Here is a 19212-nt window from a genome sequence, read left to right on the forward strand (position 1 = left end):
TGAGGAAAAGGTCAAGACGATTCGCCGTCTGGCAGAGTACCACGACTCTGTGCATGGAACAATGACGACAGGAAAGAGGAAGGGGAGGTGAAATAAAGCGGTCGGTGTATTTTGCTTCACTTGACGTGTCTGCATTTGGCAAATGAGATAATGTCAAAAACAGGAGGCCCAGGACAGACAGAGTAAGCTAAGTAACGTTAGTGCTTCTTATTCACTTGTTGCCAAGAACAGCCAGACTGTTGGTCAAGAGACCAAATAAGGTATTCATTTATTTCTTTTCCACCCAACGTTAATTAATTAAATATTTAACTAAATGATCTGCTGTTATCCACCGCTTCCTGCTTTTGTTACAAGTGCTATGGAAACCTTATGACTTTTGCTGCCTCTCGATGGTCAAGATTGATCGTCGTCTTGGCGTGCCCACCCAATTTCGGTTTCCTTTGACCCAGCAAATTGAAAGAGGTTAGTGAAAGAAGTCAACCAGCATAACATGTACCTGATGTTGGCTTTTATTGTCAATAAACACACAGAACAAAATTATGAAATGAAGTGAAACATGTCCATATGAATGGAGGTAATTATGGCGTTGTTGGCTGGCGCCAGGGACAACTGGCAGATCCCAAACACCTTGGCAGCAGACGTCCAGCGCGGCATGGCAGAACGTGGGTGGGAGAACAACCTGGTCACCACCGCATTGCAGGTGTTGCTTGCCAAGTAGCCACCAGGATTATAATAGTTTTGGAATCCTCATTTTAGTTTTATTTATATTTCATTTTGAGCTTATTTTGAAATTTTTTTGTTGTTTTTATAAAAAGCATTTTCATTGTTTATTTTGTTTCATCAATAAAAATGTTTTTTCAGTTTATTTTGTTAGTGTTTGTAAACTAAAATAACCTTGGTAGCCACTCCAGCTCTAGAAATCCAGGTGCTTGTTGGCAGAGCCACAGGCAGAACCCCCCGCGGCTGCTCCTGCCAGTTCCCCCCTGCTCACACGACTCACTGTCTCAGATAAGTCGGGAGGCAAATGTAGTCGCTATACAAATGAGAGTTGGAAGGGGGAGGAAGGAGGAAGGGGTGGGGAAGATCATTAGATCGGCTGGCAAAAAAACGGGATCAACATACAGTAGATCTACCCATTCAATGATGTTTGTTCACAGAGAGCCGTGTTGCGTTCAAATTACATTAGATGCTTCAGCACTCTGCACAGAGCAGTCAGCGTGGAGTAAACCTGCTAGCGTGTTGCTAAATGCTTCGCAGAGCTTTAGGTCTGTTACGACTCAGGGAATCCTTGTGTGTGTAAGAGAGAGAGAGAGAGAGAGAGAGAGAGATTGTGTGGCCTATAGCAGGCATTTTCAGACTCTGGGTCCGAGGACATGGGGTGACATTTTTCCATGGGCCACTTCGTTATTCTAACGCTGATCAAACAACTACAATGCTATATGATTTTATTTTTGGCGGGGGAGGGCTTCAATCTTAATATTGATGAGTTGTTTGATAGAAAGAAATTCGCGAGCCCATTTAATACAGTTTTTAACGGAAAAGATAAAATTGTTCCACAATGGAAGTTGAACATGCAAACATTTGAAAACAATCATAAAGTAGAGATGAAAAATGTCACTGAACATTCATAAGACAGTGTTGTGTTGTTGGGGCGAAATTCTGCCTGAGTGAAGATATATCGTAGCTATATAAAAACATAGTAAATAGATGTAAATAATTGATTAATCCCAAAGGTCTGCATATATGTAGCTCAACTAAGTTGACATGCTCTTTTTTTAGACAGCAAAATAGATGAAATCTATGTCAAGGTGAATGGAACGTTTCGCTAAAGTATAGGTTTTCACCGTGTAAACATACCCCGAGAGAACAGCTGAAATGTACATGAGAAGTACGTCTGAGCTGATTGGGTGTGTAACACAAATGAGTGCCCGAGTCTTTTAACAGAGTTACTCGTTTCACAGAAAAGCTTATCTGGAGAGTAGCCCTGTGCCAACTCAAAGCACAAAGACGTTAAGAGGTTAATGAGGGCCACTCGTGCAAAGCTCCCTAAGACCAACACGCTAACTGCTATAAAGCTTAAGCGTGGCTACGCTATGCTGCTTCAGGCTCCGCCAGAAAAGCCGTCTATGGCTCTCCAATGAACAAAGTCTTGAAGAGGCTCAGAGTGGGAGAGGAAGCTGAGGTGAAGTGCCTTCAGAGTCGAGTGTGCTCAGGACAATGTCGGGCAGTGTGTTGCTTGAGCACCTCTGAAGGTATCAGAATGAAGGCATTTTGGGTACAAGAGGAGCTAAAGCCTGTAATTTGCCCCTGAAAGAATCTGCCAAGACATTCGAAACCTGGTCAAAGGGTGCACCTCGCCCCCCCCCCCCCCCCAACTCTCCCCCTAGCTCATTCCTGTAAGCCTTCTCTGCCCACTGTATCCTCACCCCCTCCAGACATGCAGCTTTCGTAGAGCCTTCCCACTCCCACAGATACTTATCTGTTTCCTAATGAGTAGGTGTTTTGGTACGGGCTTTAACGGCGTCAATACTAAGATAATTCGGTACTACGAAACGCTCTTCACCGCTCTCGGGTAGACCGCTTCCTTTTTTTACAATGTTTTTTTTTTTTTTTAAGGGATCCGGAGATTCTAAACATCAGAACGTTTGCTGATGTTCACATCTGATGTGGTAGGACATTTTACTCCTGCTACAGTGGCCAACACACCATTGGGCCGTCAAACCCATAAGATCTCCCGTGAACTCAAGTCCTTTGTGAGATGAAACAAGAGGAGCAGTCTTAATGCTGCACAGCAGATTATCTAAGGCAGGTGAATACTGACCACTGTGAAGGACCTATAATTTTATGTTGGGTGGTTAGGTAAGGTTACATGGGATGGATGGGAGATTCCCTCTGGGTGGATAGATATAAGATACGTTTGCCACGCTAAGGCTTGGAACGGTGTGTGCAGAAGGGATGGTGATAGCTGCATTGCTAAATCAATATGCAGGTTGGATTGTTGTGGTGTGATATTCTACTGGTGGTCCTTAGTTTACAAAGGAGCACGAATCCTTCGGTGGCAACATAAGCCAAATTTGTTGTGCCGTTAACCGCTGCACAAATTAAAAGGTTACTTCGCCTATGTAATCTTAAAATGTCGTAAATTGTGTGCTCTGTTGCTCTTGTTGTTGTGTGGAAGATTCATACAGTTGACTATTTTTCTTAATCATTTCAATTTGGCAGTTTAACATTTTTATTGTAGTGTGTAAAATGAAGATGTTTATTTTCACTTTTTACACAGGGATTTTAAAGTGGCTACATTTTCAGCATTGAAAAGCTTGCTGAGAATAGCAAGATGACGAAGGGGTCGAAGCGGTCAACTCACACTGAGATATGTTCTTTCTGCGTACACAGACACCTGTGCAAACTCACATATCGGACTTGAGGGGGCTTCCAGACGTTCCGCCTCAACCCCTGCCAAACCTCACCTGCGTAACCTTTCGTGTCGTTCGCTCAGTCAAGTGTAATTGAAAAAGAAAAACAATGCATTGATCAAGCCTGGACTCAGTCCTGCTTAGTGCACTGCAGCGGAAACATACTACTGAGCAGGGGATGGAGGAAAATCAATCACATATACATCATCCTCAGAGGGTAAGTTAAAAAAAAAAAGAAGAGGAAGATCACACCGTTGTCTGGCTGTCACGCATCCACAGCCTTGGCTTGGCTGTGTCTGTTTGGCTCAGGGCTGTGTGGGCACACTGAGCATGTGCGGAGCGAAGGTCAAAGCAATCCACAAGTTCAGCTCAGCTCCTCTAACCTCCGAGTTTACGGACACATGAGAACAATCAATGGTAACACCAAAGTTGGAGGGAGGAGCAGACAAAACCAATCGATTGGCTCCAAACATTCGTCAGAAAGCTATTAAAGCTTTAGTAGGCTAGTTGTTGTCTATCACTCATGCAACAAGGAGAATGCGTACATGCTAATACAGAAAGTATGTACTTCACTACCAGTTAGGTCGTCCGCATTGACACCAAATTATTGGAGACTAGTGGGGGACTTAGAGCACACATGGTATGGGACGCCCAAAGTCTGCTTCCCAATGACCTGCACACACTATGGTGTAAACAAGGACATCCGGAAAACCCTCACAGGCATCGTGGGGTGTATGTGTGAGAGAAGTCTTACCCGGCTGCCTGGCAACCTTCACGAGGTTGTAGAAAGAGGGGAAGAAACAGCAGCAAGTGGGAAAGGGGGGTGTCGCCGGATAAGAGAGTATGGCGGGAAATTAGACCATTGGCTGTGGTGCAGAAAGGGGGGAGGGTGTCGATATGAACGTGAGCCACAATTATAGTGCGACTACATGTGCGACAGAGCATCCTCCCTGGTGGCGAGCACTATAAAGGGTCGCGGCTCAGCTTCGTTCCGCGGCCGGAGGGGCTGGGAGTTTGCGCTGGCGACAGGCGGAGAGGTGACAAAGCTCCAAACGAGCGTTAAGCACTTGAAATGAGCCCTTGGGCCCAGCCCACAGACTGGCTTTGCCTAAGAGGGTTACTAATATCACCCCACAATAGGCAATTCCATTCGGCTTACCTATCACCCCAAAGACCCTCTTCTCAAAAGAATATGACATTACATGCTGCTTGTTATTCCTCGCTTCCCTATATTGGGGGCGGATGTTTATTGGGATTAAATTGCTGATTAATGCTTTGGAGAAGACATAAAATCACAGTTAATGTTTTTCTTTGCTTATATCATAATAAGAGTTTTACTATGTAAGTGTGCATACATTATGTTCTGAGGCTTAAGAGTTTTTTTTTTTTTTGGCAGGATCTTAACAATGGACCAGCTACACAAAACAGTGCCTTCAAAGGCATTCCACTAGTGGTAAAAGCTTACTAATGATCCGAGTATTAAGTGCTAATTTTTAACGAGTCATTTATTCCATAGTGGTTTAGCTAGACTTTCAAATGGCCCATGTCACTGTACAGCTTAAAACTATGAGAAACCCAACACCTCGCAGGGAACACATGACGACCGGTCTGGTCGCTGAAATCAGATTACCCGGGGCTGGCTCATGCTCATGCAAGTGACACGATATTTACCATTACTTAGGGCAACCATTGATCATTGAATAATGGAAAGTCAGTAAAAAGACAAAAATTCAACAATGTATCTTGAATATGGATTACAAAAAATAAAAGCCAAAAACAACCAAGCAAACAGGCTGACCACCACACGACAAACCAGAGTGCCCAGAAATCGAAAATAGAGGTAGAACATTTCACAGTCAACATTGGGGAAACGTTCCCAGAGTTGCTGTTCCATCTGCTGACTAAATCACCTCCCAGTGCCATAATCCCCCACAGCGATAAAATTACACCCTATTGTGTGGGAAAATCATTTGCTGGATCTATAGGAACAAGTGTTAACTTTAACCCAGGAAAACCCTACATAATGAGGTGATGTGATCTTTTCAATTTGACAAGCACAGCATCATCCCATTTACGCCAGCCGTTCCACACAAGACTTCCGCTCCCTTGGAAGGAAAAAAATGCAGCCAGAGCCCCAGTATAAATCCTGTCACTTGGGTAATTCTAGCCCACCTGCAGCAAACAAAAGCTGACGAGCTGCTTGACCTTCCTCTTCTTTTGCTCTAACAAAGACTGCAACATGATCTCTGGCCTCGCATAAGGAATAACCTGTTGATCCAGTGTGTTTGTGGTTTCTGATTGTTCAATCGACTTATGTCATTCTCACACTTATTAATGTGCAATTTACTGCCGAATACCTTCCTTGATACTCGTCTGATTCTTCACCTCGAATGCTGATGATTTTCAATCAGTTCGTTAAAACCGTCTTAAGGTGTCAGGAATGAATTAAGCAATGCTTTCTTGCTTAATGGAGACCTGCCCGTCTTATCACCTTGTGCCTGATCCAGGATCATCCAAGAGACATTCATAAAAACAGTCAAGATTGACGCCACGCGGGCAAAACATCTTCTGCTGTGTGGCTAATGTCTCTGACAGAAAGATGAGTAAGCATTTTGAGAGTAATTATATTCCCTAACACCGAAAGAATGCGAAGCGACTAATAACGTGAGTGATTTTCATTTTAAGCGAGCATGTCCAAACAGGAAATTGAGTGGCTGACAATATTTCATGTTTATTTTATTTTTCCTAATGGAATGTTTATTCCAGCTCTTTGGGGTAGGTAGCTGGCCCACCAGTTACCCTTCACGCTTCACAGACAGCATTTGATAGCATGTGCCATGTTAGTAAACATGACATGCATGGTAATCAGTTAGCTCTGCAGTGGTTCTGAATAAGCAAACGGACAAACAAGGGGCCAAAGTGTAAGTGCGCTGTAACACAACAACTTGACTTGTTATCTCCGTCGCCATCATCTTCAACTGAGGTCCTCTGGGGGCCTCTCCTTGGGCCTGTCAAGGCCTTTGACAGGAAGGCGCTGCGTGGGGCCATTTGGTCTCTTTTCAGATCTGTTTTGTTTCTCTTTGCGGGCCTGTGTCGGTATGGACTGTGGGCGTTGTAAGGTTGACAGCGGCGGGGGGCGAGGGCACATTGACCCGAGCGGTGATGGGTTGCAAGAGGGGGGTTTAGATGGTGTTATGGACTTGGGCACAGCCAGGGAGTGCTGGTCCACCCCTGGGGTGACATGGAGCCAAGGGAGAAAGGGAGCGGGATAGAGGGCGAAGAGTACAAACATGTCTAAGTGCTGCCTTCACTACACATAGGCCCATAGCAAAGAGAGCGGCTGCATGGGTTATGACAGCAATATCTGGGGGACCTCTTGCGCTCTCCAACACACATTTTACCCCGCAAACTATGAACGCCCTCAGGTTAAAGCATCGCTGACACGTGGTAGGAGCAGGTTTTCCAGTGCCATACAGAGGTCCCGCTATAATAATAACGCTCCTCTAAAAAGCTAGCATACTTAATATTGCTTCGTCATTGTTGAGACTGCATGATGTCAACAAAGCTTCAAGTAGGATTTGGACTACAGAAGTAATCAAGTAACAAGTCTTTTACTACTTTCATGAAGTCTAATTTGATCATACAGTAAATTTAGAAAAATGGTTTTGTTTGTTTGAAAATGTGTTCCTGACTATGTGGACGCATTAATAGGGGATGAAGGATTACAGAAAAACTGTCTTGAGATTTCTTTCCATTAGTCCCCCAAAAATAAAAGCCAGAGCATTACTGTGGAGCTCTAGTCATGTAATATTGATGCTTATTTCTGGGTTACTGCGAGTAAAGAACGACACAAACTGATTGTACAAAACACACACCCACACACATGCAGATACACACGCCTCTCTCAAGTGCAAATGTCAGAAACGTGTCCAATACCGGAAAACACAGTCTAGTTTACTTAACTGTCTTAAGGAAACCAAACAATTTAGTAGATAGAGCTAACATTTGACAAATCTTAAGGTCATCTAGAGGTTACTGTGTCAGTCCGAAGAAGTGACTGACCCACTGGGAAGTGTGGAGGTAATCACTCCTGTAGAAGAGTTGTGCCAGCAAAAAAATCAGCACCAAGCAGGTTTGAGAAATCTTAAAGACTGCACCATGTGGCTCACCATTTTAAATATTTCTGATGTCAGTCATGATAAAAATCACAGATTAAATGCAGTGTAAGGACAAAAGGGAAAAGTTGGTTCTTTTGTTGCTGAAGCCTCAGAATGCGGGAGAGGATGTCTGGTGGTTTACAGCAGCTGTATTGTGTCAGAAATTATTATTTTTTTAGTCACACCTAATAAGATTTCATGCATGACGGAAATGTCACTTTCACCCAAGTTGTACAGCAGTTTAATCTCTCCTCGACACAATTGTTTAAGATAATGTGTCGATGTCCTTCAATGTAATACCTATTGGTGTCTTTGTGCGAGCTTGCAAGCGCGGGTGTGTGTATGTTTGCGAGCATCCATGTCTGTTAAGTCTGTCCCAACGAATAAAGAGGGCTGGGTATAATCCATCACCAGTTGATAGTGCTCACAAAAAAGGAGCCCTTTTTGCTGAGAGGACAGCCCTTGTGCGGACAAAGACCACCATACTGGGGACTTCATAGGACCCTGCTGAAAAGGTGTTGCCCAGAGTAACCCCATTCACATTAACAGGCATGCTGGCCAAAGCCAGTCATTACTGCTGACTTGGACCAGCCGGGCCACACATAGACCAGCCTAGAGCCTCGAACGCCATTCACAGCACATCAGTCGACAGGCAAACAGCCTGAACTCTGCCACTGGGAAGCAGCTAGAATTGTTACCATTCTATTGCAGCAGCCGTCTTGAGATTTCTTCTCAAAGGATAGAAAAAAAACTTTGTAAGGCTAGATGAGGATATTCATAGATGTTCTGGCAATATAAAGAACCAGAGTTAATGGCTCATCAGTGTGCCAACGTTGTACAGTATTATAGTGATGCTATTTGAAAAGCAATGATCTGCTTATTCATTTGTTTGTAGAATTCTGATGGAAGAACAAACTGATCTGTTTATTCATTTATTTCTACAACTTGGATGAAAAAATTAGATTTTTGCAAACTGCAAGAACCTGTAACCTGAATTATCTTTGAATACACTGTATATATGTCTAAAGATAATTGCTGAAAAATTGTGCAAAGACTGGTAATTATATAGGACTGAAATGTGGAGAATATACATAATTTGCTGTATTTTACCATTTCAGTTATTCTCAGTTTCTGGCCATGGCTAAAATTGCTCCCGCTAAGAGTTCCCCCTCCACCACTACATTAGAACTTGAGTTTGCGCGTATCGTATTGTGAGTTAGTTAGTTATTATTAGGCCCAATGCTAACACTACAACATGTTAAAACTCCTTTATAGTTTTTTTAAATGGTCATTGGCACTGTTGTTAAAACTATGTAGTGTCCCAAATTTAGTGGAGTTATTTTCATTTTTCAATTTATTGTATGGGGACTTTAAAAAGAATAAAAACGTCAAAAAATTGGATGACCAATTTAAGAGATTTGTTGTTCATTTTCTCACTTGCATATGGACTTTAAGTGGTAATGATAAAATAGGCATTCCCATCCAGAATCTGTCCCTTTTTGTGCTCCGTTGAAACAACAGCCTCAGTCCTCAGTGTGGATATTTTCTCTGCAAACCTAGACTGGAATCGCCTGTGGCTGCCATGCTTTGTTCCACTAATCCACTGAACTTTTAAAGCACTCTAGAAAACTAAAATTTGATCCAGAAGCTCTCTTCTCTGATACAGATTTACATCAATATGACGGAGCGCGTCAAAACATCAAAACTAGGGACAACTAGAAATGTAACAGCCAAGACGGTGAAACATTTTAGTGACTCACCCAGTGAAGTGCTAAATAAAGAGAAAACATTTAGAAAGTCACAAAAAATGTATTGGGGGTGTTACAGGTTGCTCTTTATATTCTAGCAGGAACTTCAGCATCATCCTAGGGCTGCCACAGAACTCAAGAGGCATTTTTTCTGAAAAAGCTCGATTGTATTCCAAATTTTGTGCAAGGGATTACTATTTACAACCAACCTAAATTCTCACGGCAATACTCTTTGACAAACAGTTCTTCTGCTCTTTGCTCTTTTTTCCTGGCTCTCTTCATCACACCACCACCTCTGCTCTCATTTCCAGTACAGTGTCCCTGTGGGCAGGTGGTGGTTGTGTAATTTTAGCCACAACTAGGTGAGGTGCTTCCTGGGTAGACTATTGGCTAAACCACCTTTAGGGTGTTCGAGGGTGTCAGAGGCAATGAGACATCACCTCGGCCGGCCTGTCAAAAAATTCACCACCTTCCATTTTCTCCATCACCCGGAGCTTCTTGATACACCGGGGGTGATGGGGATTTTTGTTTGGTGTTTTTATTATTATTATTATTATTATTTAGCCTGGAATGCAGCAGCCAGCCGCTAACCCAGAGCACTGAACGAGTGTTAATTGTTACGCATTATTAAATCCGTTACAAAGTGAGCCAGAGCCTGGGGAGCACACGGGCTGAAGTTAAAAATGGAGGGAGACAGTGCTAAATACCCTCTCTGGAATATGACCCCTATAAGAGGTGACATCTCACCTCAGACATTGTTAGCATTTAATATTAACATATAAAAAATAATGAACACAGAATTAATAACAGAATTTGGATCATGAAAGGCAAAAGCTGTTTACACGGATACATTTTAAAAATACACACAGGGGCCACAGACCTCTTGCTGCTCATTTTTGACGGGACAGTACTCTGCGTTTCAGTATGAGATTAAATTTGTTTTGTCCCATTTTTCATTTGTTTTTTGTACTCCGTGTTAAAAACTAACATGATACTGAACAATCAATAGCTCTCTTTCAAAAAACGTACTATGCAACAACAGTGCTCTAAATACTGCAATAGCATTTATTTGGCTCAATATAAAGATGCAAGAGAGTGAGTTTAATTGGCCGTTTAAAGTTGCTTTTTTACCACACTTGATTTTTATTGCGCTGCACTAATATATGGGTTCACAATCGAGTGATACAACAGATTGAACAGAGGCTAAGAGACTGTAGAGATTGAATAACAACATTGGAAAGAGTTCCAAACGTGGCCATCCGCTTCTTCAGCTAGGCCGAGTCGGGAGTTTTGCTGGGAAATGGGCGGCCTGCCAGATTGGGGCCAAGTCAGAGTGGTCAGGGGATTACAGTTCTGCCGTGCTCACCGCAGGGGGTGCGGAGTGGGCCTCAATTACCCTGGAGCGGCGTGTTTGATTTGGCCCGGCACTTTTGGGGACAGACCAAAAAGCTGAATAATGCACCATTAGCAACTCAAAATCCTGAGCTAAAATGAGTCCACTTATGCGTCGCATACAGTAATTGTGTGTCCATCAAAGACTGGAAGGTCGGCAGCAATTACCCCGATAACAACACAACAACTGATGCGTAACATTAGCTCACAAACACCTTTAAATCCAAACTTGAATTCACAGTTTCTTGGAGATGATGTGATGGTGGAGCTGTTTGTATTTACAAATGTAGATGGCGAGAGGGAGCAGAGAGAGGGAGGGAAAGGGGGAGAGCCTGCTTCTCTAGCTACAGTTGGCGCTGTGCAATTGAATTTTACAGGATATGAGGCAGCAAATGGCATGTAAAGGCTGAAGCATCAGACGCTTGCAGACACACGGGCCAGACAGATAAGGGAGGTGTAAGTGAAATCATTAGGTAACTCTGCAGGACATCCGGGCCACTTATGGAGGTTGGCAGTGAGCTGGGAAAGCCAAAGGTCCTCTTGAGCTCCACTGAACACACACTCAGCCTCACAGACATTCAATGGTAAAAAACAAAAACACAAGCAAACAACCAACTGTTTGCCCTCCTATGCGTGAATACACACGTGCTCACGCACACACGCACACACAATCTTGATTGAGGTACACCCCAAGCGATTGTGTTTGTCCACCTGAGTATGAAAAAGCCACTTTGGCTTGTGCGGAGAAGATGGTGCAGTTCAAGCCGGAGCTCAGCTCAGCTAAGGAGGGGGAGCAGCCAAGTGTGGATGCACCTCATTACCTCACTCATCCACACACCAATTACCCCTAAATAAATACACCCAGCCCACAGGCGGCAACAATGACATCCGCCCTGAAAAGGAAGAAAGGAAGCCGTTCAGAAAGCATTTGCACGCACAGAAAAGTGCTGCTGGATAATGATGGACAAAAAAGTACAGAGAAAAGAGGCAAAAAGAAGAACATGCAGGGGGGCTCGGAGTTCTTTTGAGAAGCTCAAAGACACGACGGAGGAAGAGAAAGAAAGCGAAAGGCACAAAGCGAGTGCAATGAAGTGATTCACAAAATGATCATTTCTTGCTAAATTTCACCCGACACATTCGCAAATGAGTGTTGTTGTGAGGGAGGTGACAAAGTTTAATTGTTTTAATGCAAGCAGCCATGACATGACTCTGGCGCATTTACAAGGATGATGGGCTAACACAGATTAGCAAAAAAAGAAACACTACTTGGTGTAAATGCACCGCAAGTTAATCCAAAAGCCTAAGACCGGAAAATAGAAAACAACAAGCGTGCTGGCCAGACAATTTAAATGTGAACTCCAGCCACTCTGTTGCCAATATATGAAGGTGAGCCAAGGATGCACAAAAGGTGTGTGCGGCGGAGAAAGAAGACAGATGTGTTTTTGGGGGAAGCGGGAAAGCCAAGAGTTTCTTCATCACCCTCCTCTTCCACCTCCCTCCATGTGGGATCCTTCTGCATGGCTGACTCGGTCATACCTGGGGGACAAAATGCTCTCTGTCTTTCATTCTCTGACTGTCTCTCGCTCGCTGCCCCACTTTTCTTCCTGCAATGCATGTTGAGCCTGTGCCACGACCAAAAGAGTCAGGTCTGAGCCAACGGTTTTTAAAGGAGTGGTGATGAGGAATTGAAAATAAGAGCTGGGGGAACTTCCTTAGTCAATCAGTCAGTCAGACTTAAAACTAGATTTTACATGTTGAATTGGAATCTTTCTCAGACTTGGTTGAACCTTGTTAAACACCAAATTTAATTCAAACTGAATATGATTTAGCAGGAGGTTATTGTCGAATACAGGCATTTAATTTTCATGCAAAAAGTAAATACAGCGCTGCCTTGATTTGAATTATAAGACAACAAAGAGGCATAATAATATCGAAGGTTTGGGTGTTAAAACCCTTTGAGTAAACTTCGCTCAGAAATGCTGCTGATTAGTATTCATAAAAACCATTAATATACTTAAAGAATGTTTGCCCGCTCACATAGTATTTTCAAGGAGTCATTTGCATAAAACGACTGATCCAGAATAACAAAGTATGAGTCTACAGTCTAGTTCCACTCAGATATCAGCTTTGAGGGGAACTGTAGGATTTGTATAAGAATTGTACAAGCCCTAAGTCATTAGGAAGAGAGGGTGCGTGAGTCACTTCCTCCTTAGCTACCTGAGCAGTCAGCTGACAGGTGCAGCATCTCAGCACATGGGAGTGGCTGCATTCCGGATAGGCCGTGACAGCATAACCCATGCAGCCGGCTGATTCACCTGATTTCTCACTCTCCGAAACAACGTCTAGGAACGTGCCGGGTTTCTACTTCGTTGGTTCAATCAACAGAAGGTGATAGATAGAGGTGAAAGGTTTATGGGACCTGATACTAATTGAGCGAGGGCATGACAGGCTAATGTGGTGCCACAGGTGGGTGGAGCAGTATTGGCATGCAATGGGAGCATTGATGGAATTCCTGCTGTTAACACTGGAATTTAGGTCTGTGTGGAATGTGACACTTTTTTTTTTTTTAATGAATTAGACACAAGGTCACAAAGTGGTCCTGCAGATGGACTTAAAACAAGAGTCTTTTTTGACACTGCAGGATGCGCAAAGACACACACACAGCAAAATGAAGTGTGTGAATAATTGTGAAAGTTCTCAAGGACAGTGAAAAACAATTACTAGGTCTTGTCGTGAAAGGCTCGCGTGACCGGAGAGGCGCCACACAGCACCTTTGTGGAATGCACCAAAACAATTTATTTACGTGTTGCACACGCACACACTCCATGATCAGGCATTTCCCACAACAAAACCACAGCAACAAAAATACCTTTGTTGCTTTTGTTTGGAGTCATCATGTTCGTAAGCAAGATGTGACAAGTCAATTAGGTAGTTACATAACAAATCACTTGACTGACTCACAATACAGGTATTTATGCCCATGTGTGTTGCTTAGAACAATATTGATAATAAAAATGTAGTCAGGAACCATAACAATACTCACAGGCATGTATTCTTCATCCAAAATATTCCTGCAGTTTACCAAGTCATATCCAGTAGTTGGGAAACTCTACTTCATTTGCGTCTATGTGGTTATTAAACTGACACCCAGCAGCCAAGTCTAGTAGGAGCCAATGAATTATTCTTCCTGTTCATAACTATTGCCTTCACAATCATGCGCTCTTACTATTTTCAATGAACTATGGGGCACTTAAACTAGGGACTGTGTTTGGAGGCCAAAACTCACTTCAAAACATCAAATTCAACACCACATACAAAGCACCTACCAATGATAATGACAGAAAAATAAACAAGAACAAAGAAAATGTCCAATCAAATATTATTCAAATTATTCCAACATTTACATTACACGATTCTAACGTTGAATACAATGATAATGATTGAAATGTCTGAAACTAGTATTTCATTAAATTCGACATGTAAAGAGGTTAAACAACACACCTTCCAATCAGTGAGTTGCAATAATAATGCTACTATTGGAAAATTAGTTACATGCAACTGTTGGAATTTTCTTTCATCCATCACGGTAATGTTTTATATTGTGTCATTATTGTGTCACTCATACCTCAGCATGGTATCAAATTGACAAGATGATACCGCCTTTGAATGACAAAAAGACACATTGGATTTCTGTGGACACAATACATACTGGCAAACAGACTTATTTCATCTGCCAAATCCCTAAATTAACACCTTTTTGGTGAGAAAGCTCCATTTGGAGCACGTCAAACCAACACCACAGCTGGCATTCAAGGGTAAAATTAATTACTTCACATACATGTGCTTCCTCTCAAAGTGGACTTATTTGCATTCGGGAACATTCAGCAGAAGTAATCGATGCACACACAAAATACGGCCACCCAATGACCCGGGCCCCCGTCTCAAAGTGCTCCGCCCCTCCCATCCTCGCCCCCTTCCCCAAAAGCCCTGGCTGCTCATCCATGCATGGGGAAACAAACACAGGTAGCGAGAGCAAATCAGACGGCGACAAAACACAGAAACATGAATGGGGAGAATTACAATGATGTGCCGAGATGAAGGACAATGGACCTGGCATTAAACAAACGGCAAATCCCAGGACGGGGCTGCCGGGAGTACGATACAGATTACAGGCACCTCGGCCCCTGCCTGGGGACCAGGGGAAAGGCAGAGAAAAGGACACAATATTGCCAACTGACAGCTGACGTCTTCATATAAATGTATGAATTTACATTCCAATTAGAGGAAATTTACATCTTAATCACAGAGAGTAGTGTGTCACTCTCTCGGTTAGTGTGTTGCTACGGTAATGAGGTGGGATGCTGCTGTGCTCCCTCATCCAAACGGTGATCTGTGAGCAGACGACACCTCCCCGTTAGGAGGGAGCTGCGACTGCCTCCGCAATTCAGTAATATTGGTGGAAATCCGTCTTAAATACCAACAAGGCGCGAGCCGGCACCTGAGGATAATGTGCCCAATATGGACTTTGAAAAACATAAACCCGACACTCCACACTTAAATACAGTGTGATGAACCCCAATTGTCTCAGACTGTCACTCAAGTGACAAGCTTTCAGGATTCGGAGGCATCCCAGTGGTAATTTCCATACTAATAATGAGTGTATCATCAATAATGACTTGTACTTTGTTTTATGGAATTTAAAATGAATGGGGAAGCCATCTGTGAAATTAGTCAAACATGTCGTGATCGGGTGCCAACAAAGGTAAAGTGAGCGGCGATTCTCGATGGACTGTCAATCCATTGCCAACATCCATCTTGTTATCGCTCAATCAGTAACTATCAAAACTTTTGGCAGTGATGCGTCAGTGTTTGAGGTAAAAAGCAGTCAAGAAGGAATGTTTTGTACAAGTTTGTCAAGTTTACAAGCAAATGAATATGTTGTGCTTACAAGAATTTCTGGTTTGAGGTTTGGCTGCAAAAGTGGCAAGCCTGAGCAAGCGTCTGACATGCTTGCAGAAGAAGCATAATACCAACATGCTGTTCATAGTCATGCTAACTCTAAAGAAGTCAATGTTTAATGAACAACTCACAAAAACAACTCAAAATAGGTTTAATGTAAAACGATGCCTTGAGATAAGTATCATTTGTTCTGTGACTATGATAGTAACTCAAAACAATCACATCTGAAATCATCTTTATCCATTGGAAGAATGCCATTCATACTTTCGAGCTGCCCCCAAAAACAACAAGTTGATTTTTTTTTTTTTTAAATAAGCTTCTAGTGGGCAGAAGTAATTAGCAATTCTCGGAAGCTGCTAAAGAATATATGCCCAAGTATTGTTGTATTATCTGTGTTGCTCCACCGTTTGTGTTCAAGTGTGTTTGGCAAGCGTCTTCTGTTGTAAGAAGACATTTGGAAGCATGATAATTATGAGATGTCAGATTACACCAGGCCATAACATTCTGACATGATGACTACCCAAAAGCCAAAAACTCAAATGCATATTTACAAAGTACAAAGAAGCACTGAGAGGACAAGTGTGGTAAAAATGAGTAAAATGTTGCGTGCCCAGGGTAGGTGTAGTATGCGTCCCCAAACAACACAACAATGCGCTGATATGCGGGGTGTGGCTGAGACGCTACTTTAGCCTGCAGGCTGTTCGGAGACAATGCTAGGATGCTGCACATACCCCCTAAGGCACTTATCGTGCATATTCTAACCTCGCAAATTGATTCCCAGAGTACTGCTGCCAAGTCTGTGTACAACTGTGTGTCTGGCAAACCAAACGTCATCCCCACTTTTTGTGTGTACGTGACAGACAAATGAGGCGCACTAAATTATTCCACGAAGGTTGAAATAACAGTTAAGGGAGTTGGTTCCGATTTTGGGTACGCAATAAAGACAAAACAACACGTGAAAAGTAACTTCTGATGATTAAATCAAATTTAAAAAAAAAATTAGTTTGAGAGTAAAGCAGACTGACCTTGGTCATACTCCGCCTACTCCAGTATTCACCATGACACATGCTTTTGTGCTCTAGCCCTCGCCCATCTCCACACGGAACCCTTTCCCCAATACGCACACTTTTCATTATACAATCAGTTATGAACACTCAAAAGATCCACGATGCAAAACAGGACTTTGGTTTTAATTTATTTTTTTTACATTAAGTCTTCAATCTTGCAAGACTTGAAATATAGTTATTATGAAGTTCATCAGATATTGTGAAATGAAGTATTGAGTTGAGTTGGACCTATTTTGCGAAATATATTATGGACAATGCACAATTTTAATATTGGCCAAACACCAGACCTAGGATATTTTCACACTACCAATCACAAGTCAGAGAGCGAGAGAAAAAAAAAAAGGCGTTAAGAGAGCACAAAATAACCTCAACACCCAAATCTGGACTATCACACAAATGAAGAAAGAAAAAAAAGACTAAGACATACAAAATGTTCTAGACTTGACAGCCATAACACAGCAAAGGGTGTCGATGGGCGTGGTGTGGGGATTCATAAGAATTCGCAGACTAACATATGGAGTAACCTTTGTGGCCTTCCAGGACTTGGGGGCGTGGTGGTGAGGATACATTGGGGGGGTCTAACGCTCCGAGGACCGTAGGCACGCTAGGGAGAGGTGAGCTGTCAACCCTCATTACGATCACTGCCTGTGCTCTGAAAAGGGGGAAGGGAAGGAGGAGAGCAGCCAAAAAAAAAGAAAAAGAAATACAGGTTCCTTGCTAACCGCCATCTAGAGCCATCCACGGGCCTTCAGAAACCTCGGTCTACAGTTGCCTCCTGGGATACACTTGCACGCAAGTCCTCCTCAACCTGAGCTAGCAGACGGGCTCGATTGTGTGTGTGAGTGTCCGTGTATTGAGGGGGCCGGTGGCTAAGAGGCAGGCTGTGTGTGTAGCTGAGCTGCATTAGTAAAAAGTAAAGCAAGGGGCTTTGCATCACAGTTTGGGAAGCAATATTTGGATTTTTGCACCTCATTAGAACACACTGAATAGCAAAACCGCCGAAACGGTTCCAAAAAGCCACATTAGGTCGGACCTCATCTACTGAGGGTGTGAGTGTCAGTTTCAGTTCAGTTTAAATTTCAAAGGTTAGATGTTGTATAGTTCTTGTCACACACTCATCTTAAAACACTGTGTACAGCTGTTGCTCATACCTTTTTGAAGATGGATGTAAAATGTCCCAAATGGAGGCAAGCAGGCATGCAGGCAGAGGGAGAGAGGCAGACAGTTGCAAATCCAAATTGTTTGTAATCTAACTCAGGTTTCAACATAATGGGTTCCAAGAAGTAAACTAAAGTGTGTTTTCTAAGTTTAAAGTTTTCAAGTTCCAGAAAAATACAAGCTTGGAGCAGGCTTGAAGTAGTTTGAAGCAGCCTTTGAGTGGTAAAAAACGATATCACTACTATCTTCTTTCTTTGTCTAACTGAGACTGGCTGAGACTGACTACCAAGTGGGAGCAGCCATCTTTACCTGATCAGGTGACTGATCAGGTGACCAAAGGCTTTGTCAAATAAAAGTTCATGGCCCAAGGCCAGCAGATCTTAAACAAAAATAAGAATTTAAGCCAAGGAAACTAAATTGGCTCCAACAGAGGGTCTTCTGGTCAATATTGTGGTTGCATTTCTAACATGTATAAATATGATCTTTAGAGGTAGAGCTTTCTGGTTTTCATTTTGGTTGGACTTCTAACTAGTCTTCTTACAGATAAAACCCAAATCAGATGACAGTGACGTGACGGGAACATCCTCATCCTGCGTTCTAGAACTAAGTTGGAAGAGGTTCTGAAGGACGGCTCCATTGGAACCGCAGGGTTGCGAAAAAAGTATCCCGGAAAAGCGACCACACAGCAGATGCAAGGTGTTATGGTTTAGAAGCGGTAAATTGGAAAAGGGCTAAAGATGGTCCAAAGCCTGCCTCCGATTTGACCTTTAGTGTGAGTTCTGGTGAGCACTGCTTAGACACATTCTGTTTCCCGGATCCCACTCCTAACACCCCTGTCACTCATCATCACTCATCATTGTTAGAGACAAAAGAGGAGTTTGGTTAAGCCACACAGTGGAGTACTATCCCACATGGAGACTCCCCCACCTTCACACGTAGGTAGAAAAGGTTTGCCACATAGCGCGCACAAAGAAAAAACCAAGTTCATATTTTTTGCTGGCTAAACACAAAGATCTATGTCACACACTTGGGTCACAGCCATCATCTTGTCTTCTAACTTGCCCTTTGAAGTGCAGACTTGTCTTTTGCGTAGCCCACTGACTTCTTGACAGAGTGTAATTAAAGTCTATTCAGACTTCTATACATGCCCTAACTATCCTCCATCCGCTGGCCTGGCCTTTCACTTGCCACCTGTGAACTCTGAAGGACAGGGCCACTTGCCCTCATAAAATTCATGAGCGCCGCTGCATTCATCTGCCAGCCGACATCGCTCAGTGGCTGACACTGCTTTAAACAACTCGGTGTTTGACTGTTGTGC

General features: G+C 43.0%; 1 protein-coding gene across 2 annotated transcripts in view; it reads right to left on the minus strand.

The window, feature by feature from the left end:
• The window catches only part of elp4 (elongator acetyltransferase complex subunit 4), a 63632-nt gene that overhangs the window by 19682 nt on the left and 24738 nt on the right, over positions 1-19212 (minus strand). Inside the window, exon 10 of one of the 2 annotated variants that reach the window (XM_061276900.1) lies at positions 487-1033. The exons of the other annotated variant lie outside the window; for it this stretch is intronic. Within the exon in view, the coding sequence (XP_061132884.1) occupies positions 914-1033 (120 nt within the window). The 3' untranslated portion in view covers positions 487-913. Of the gene's footprint in view, positions 1-486; positions 1034-19212 lie in introns of those variants that run through there. 2 annotated transcript variants of the gene reach the window in all.

Source organism: Syngnathus typhle, linkage group LG4, assembly GCF_033458585.1.
Source record: "Syngnathus typhle isolate RoL2023-S1 ecotype Sweden linkage group LG4, RoL_Styp_1.0, whole genome shotgun sequence".
NCBI classification, from domain to species: domain Eukaryota; kingdom Metazoa; phylum Chordata; class Actinopteri; order Syngnathiformes; family Syngnathidae; genus Syngnathus; species Syngnathus typhle.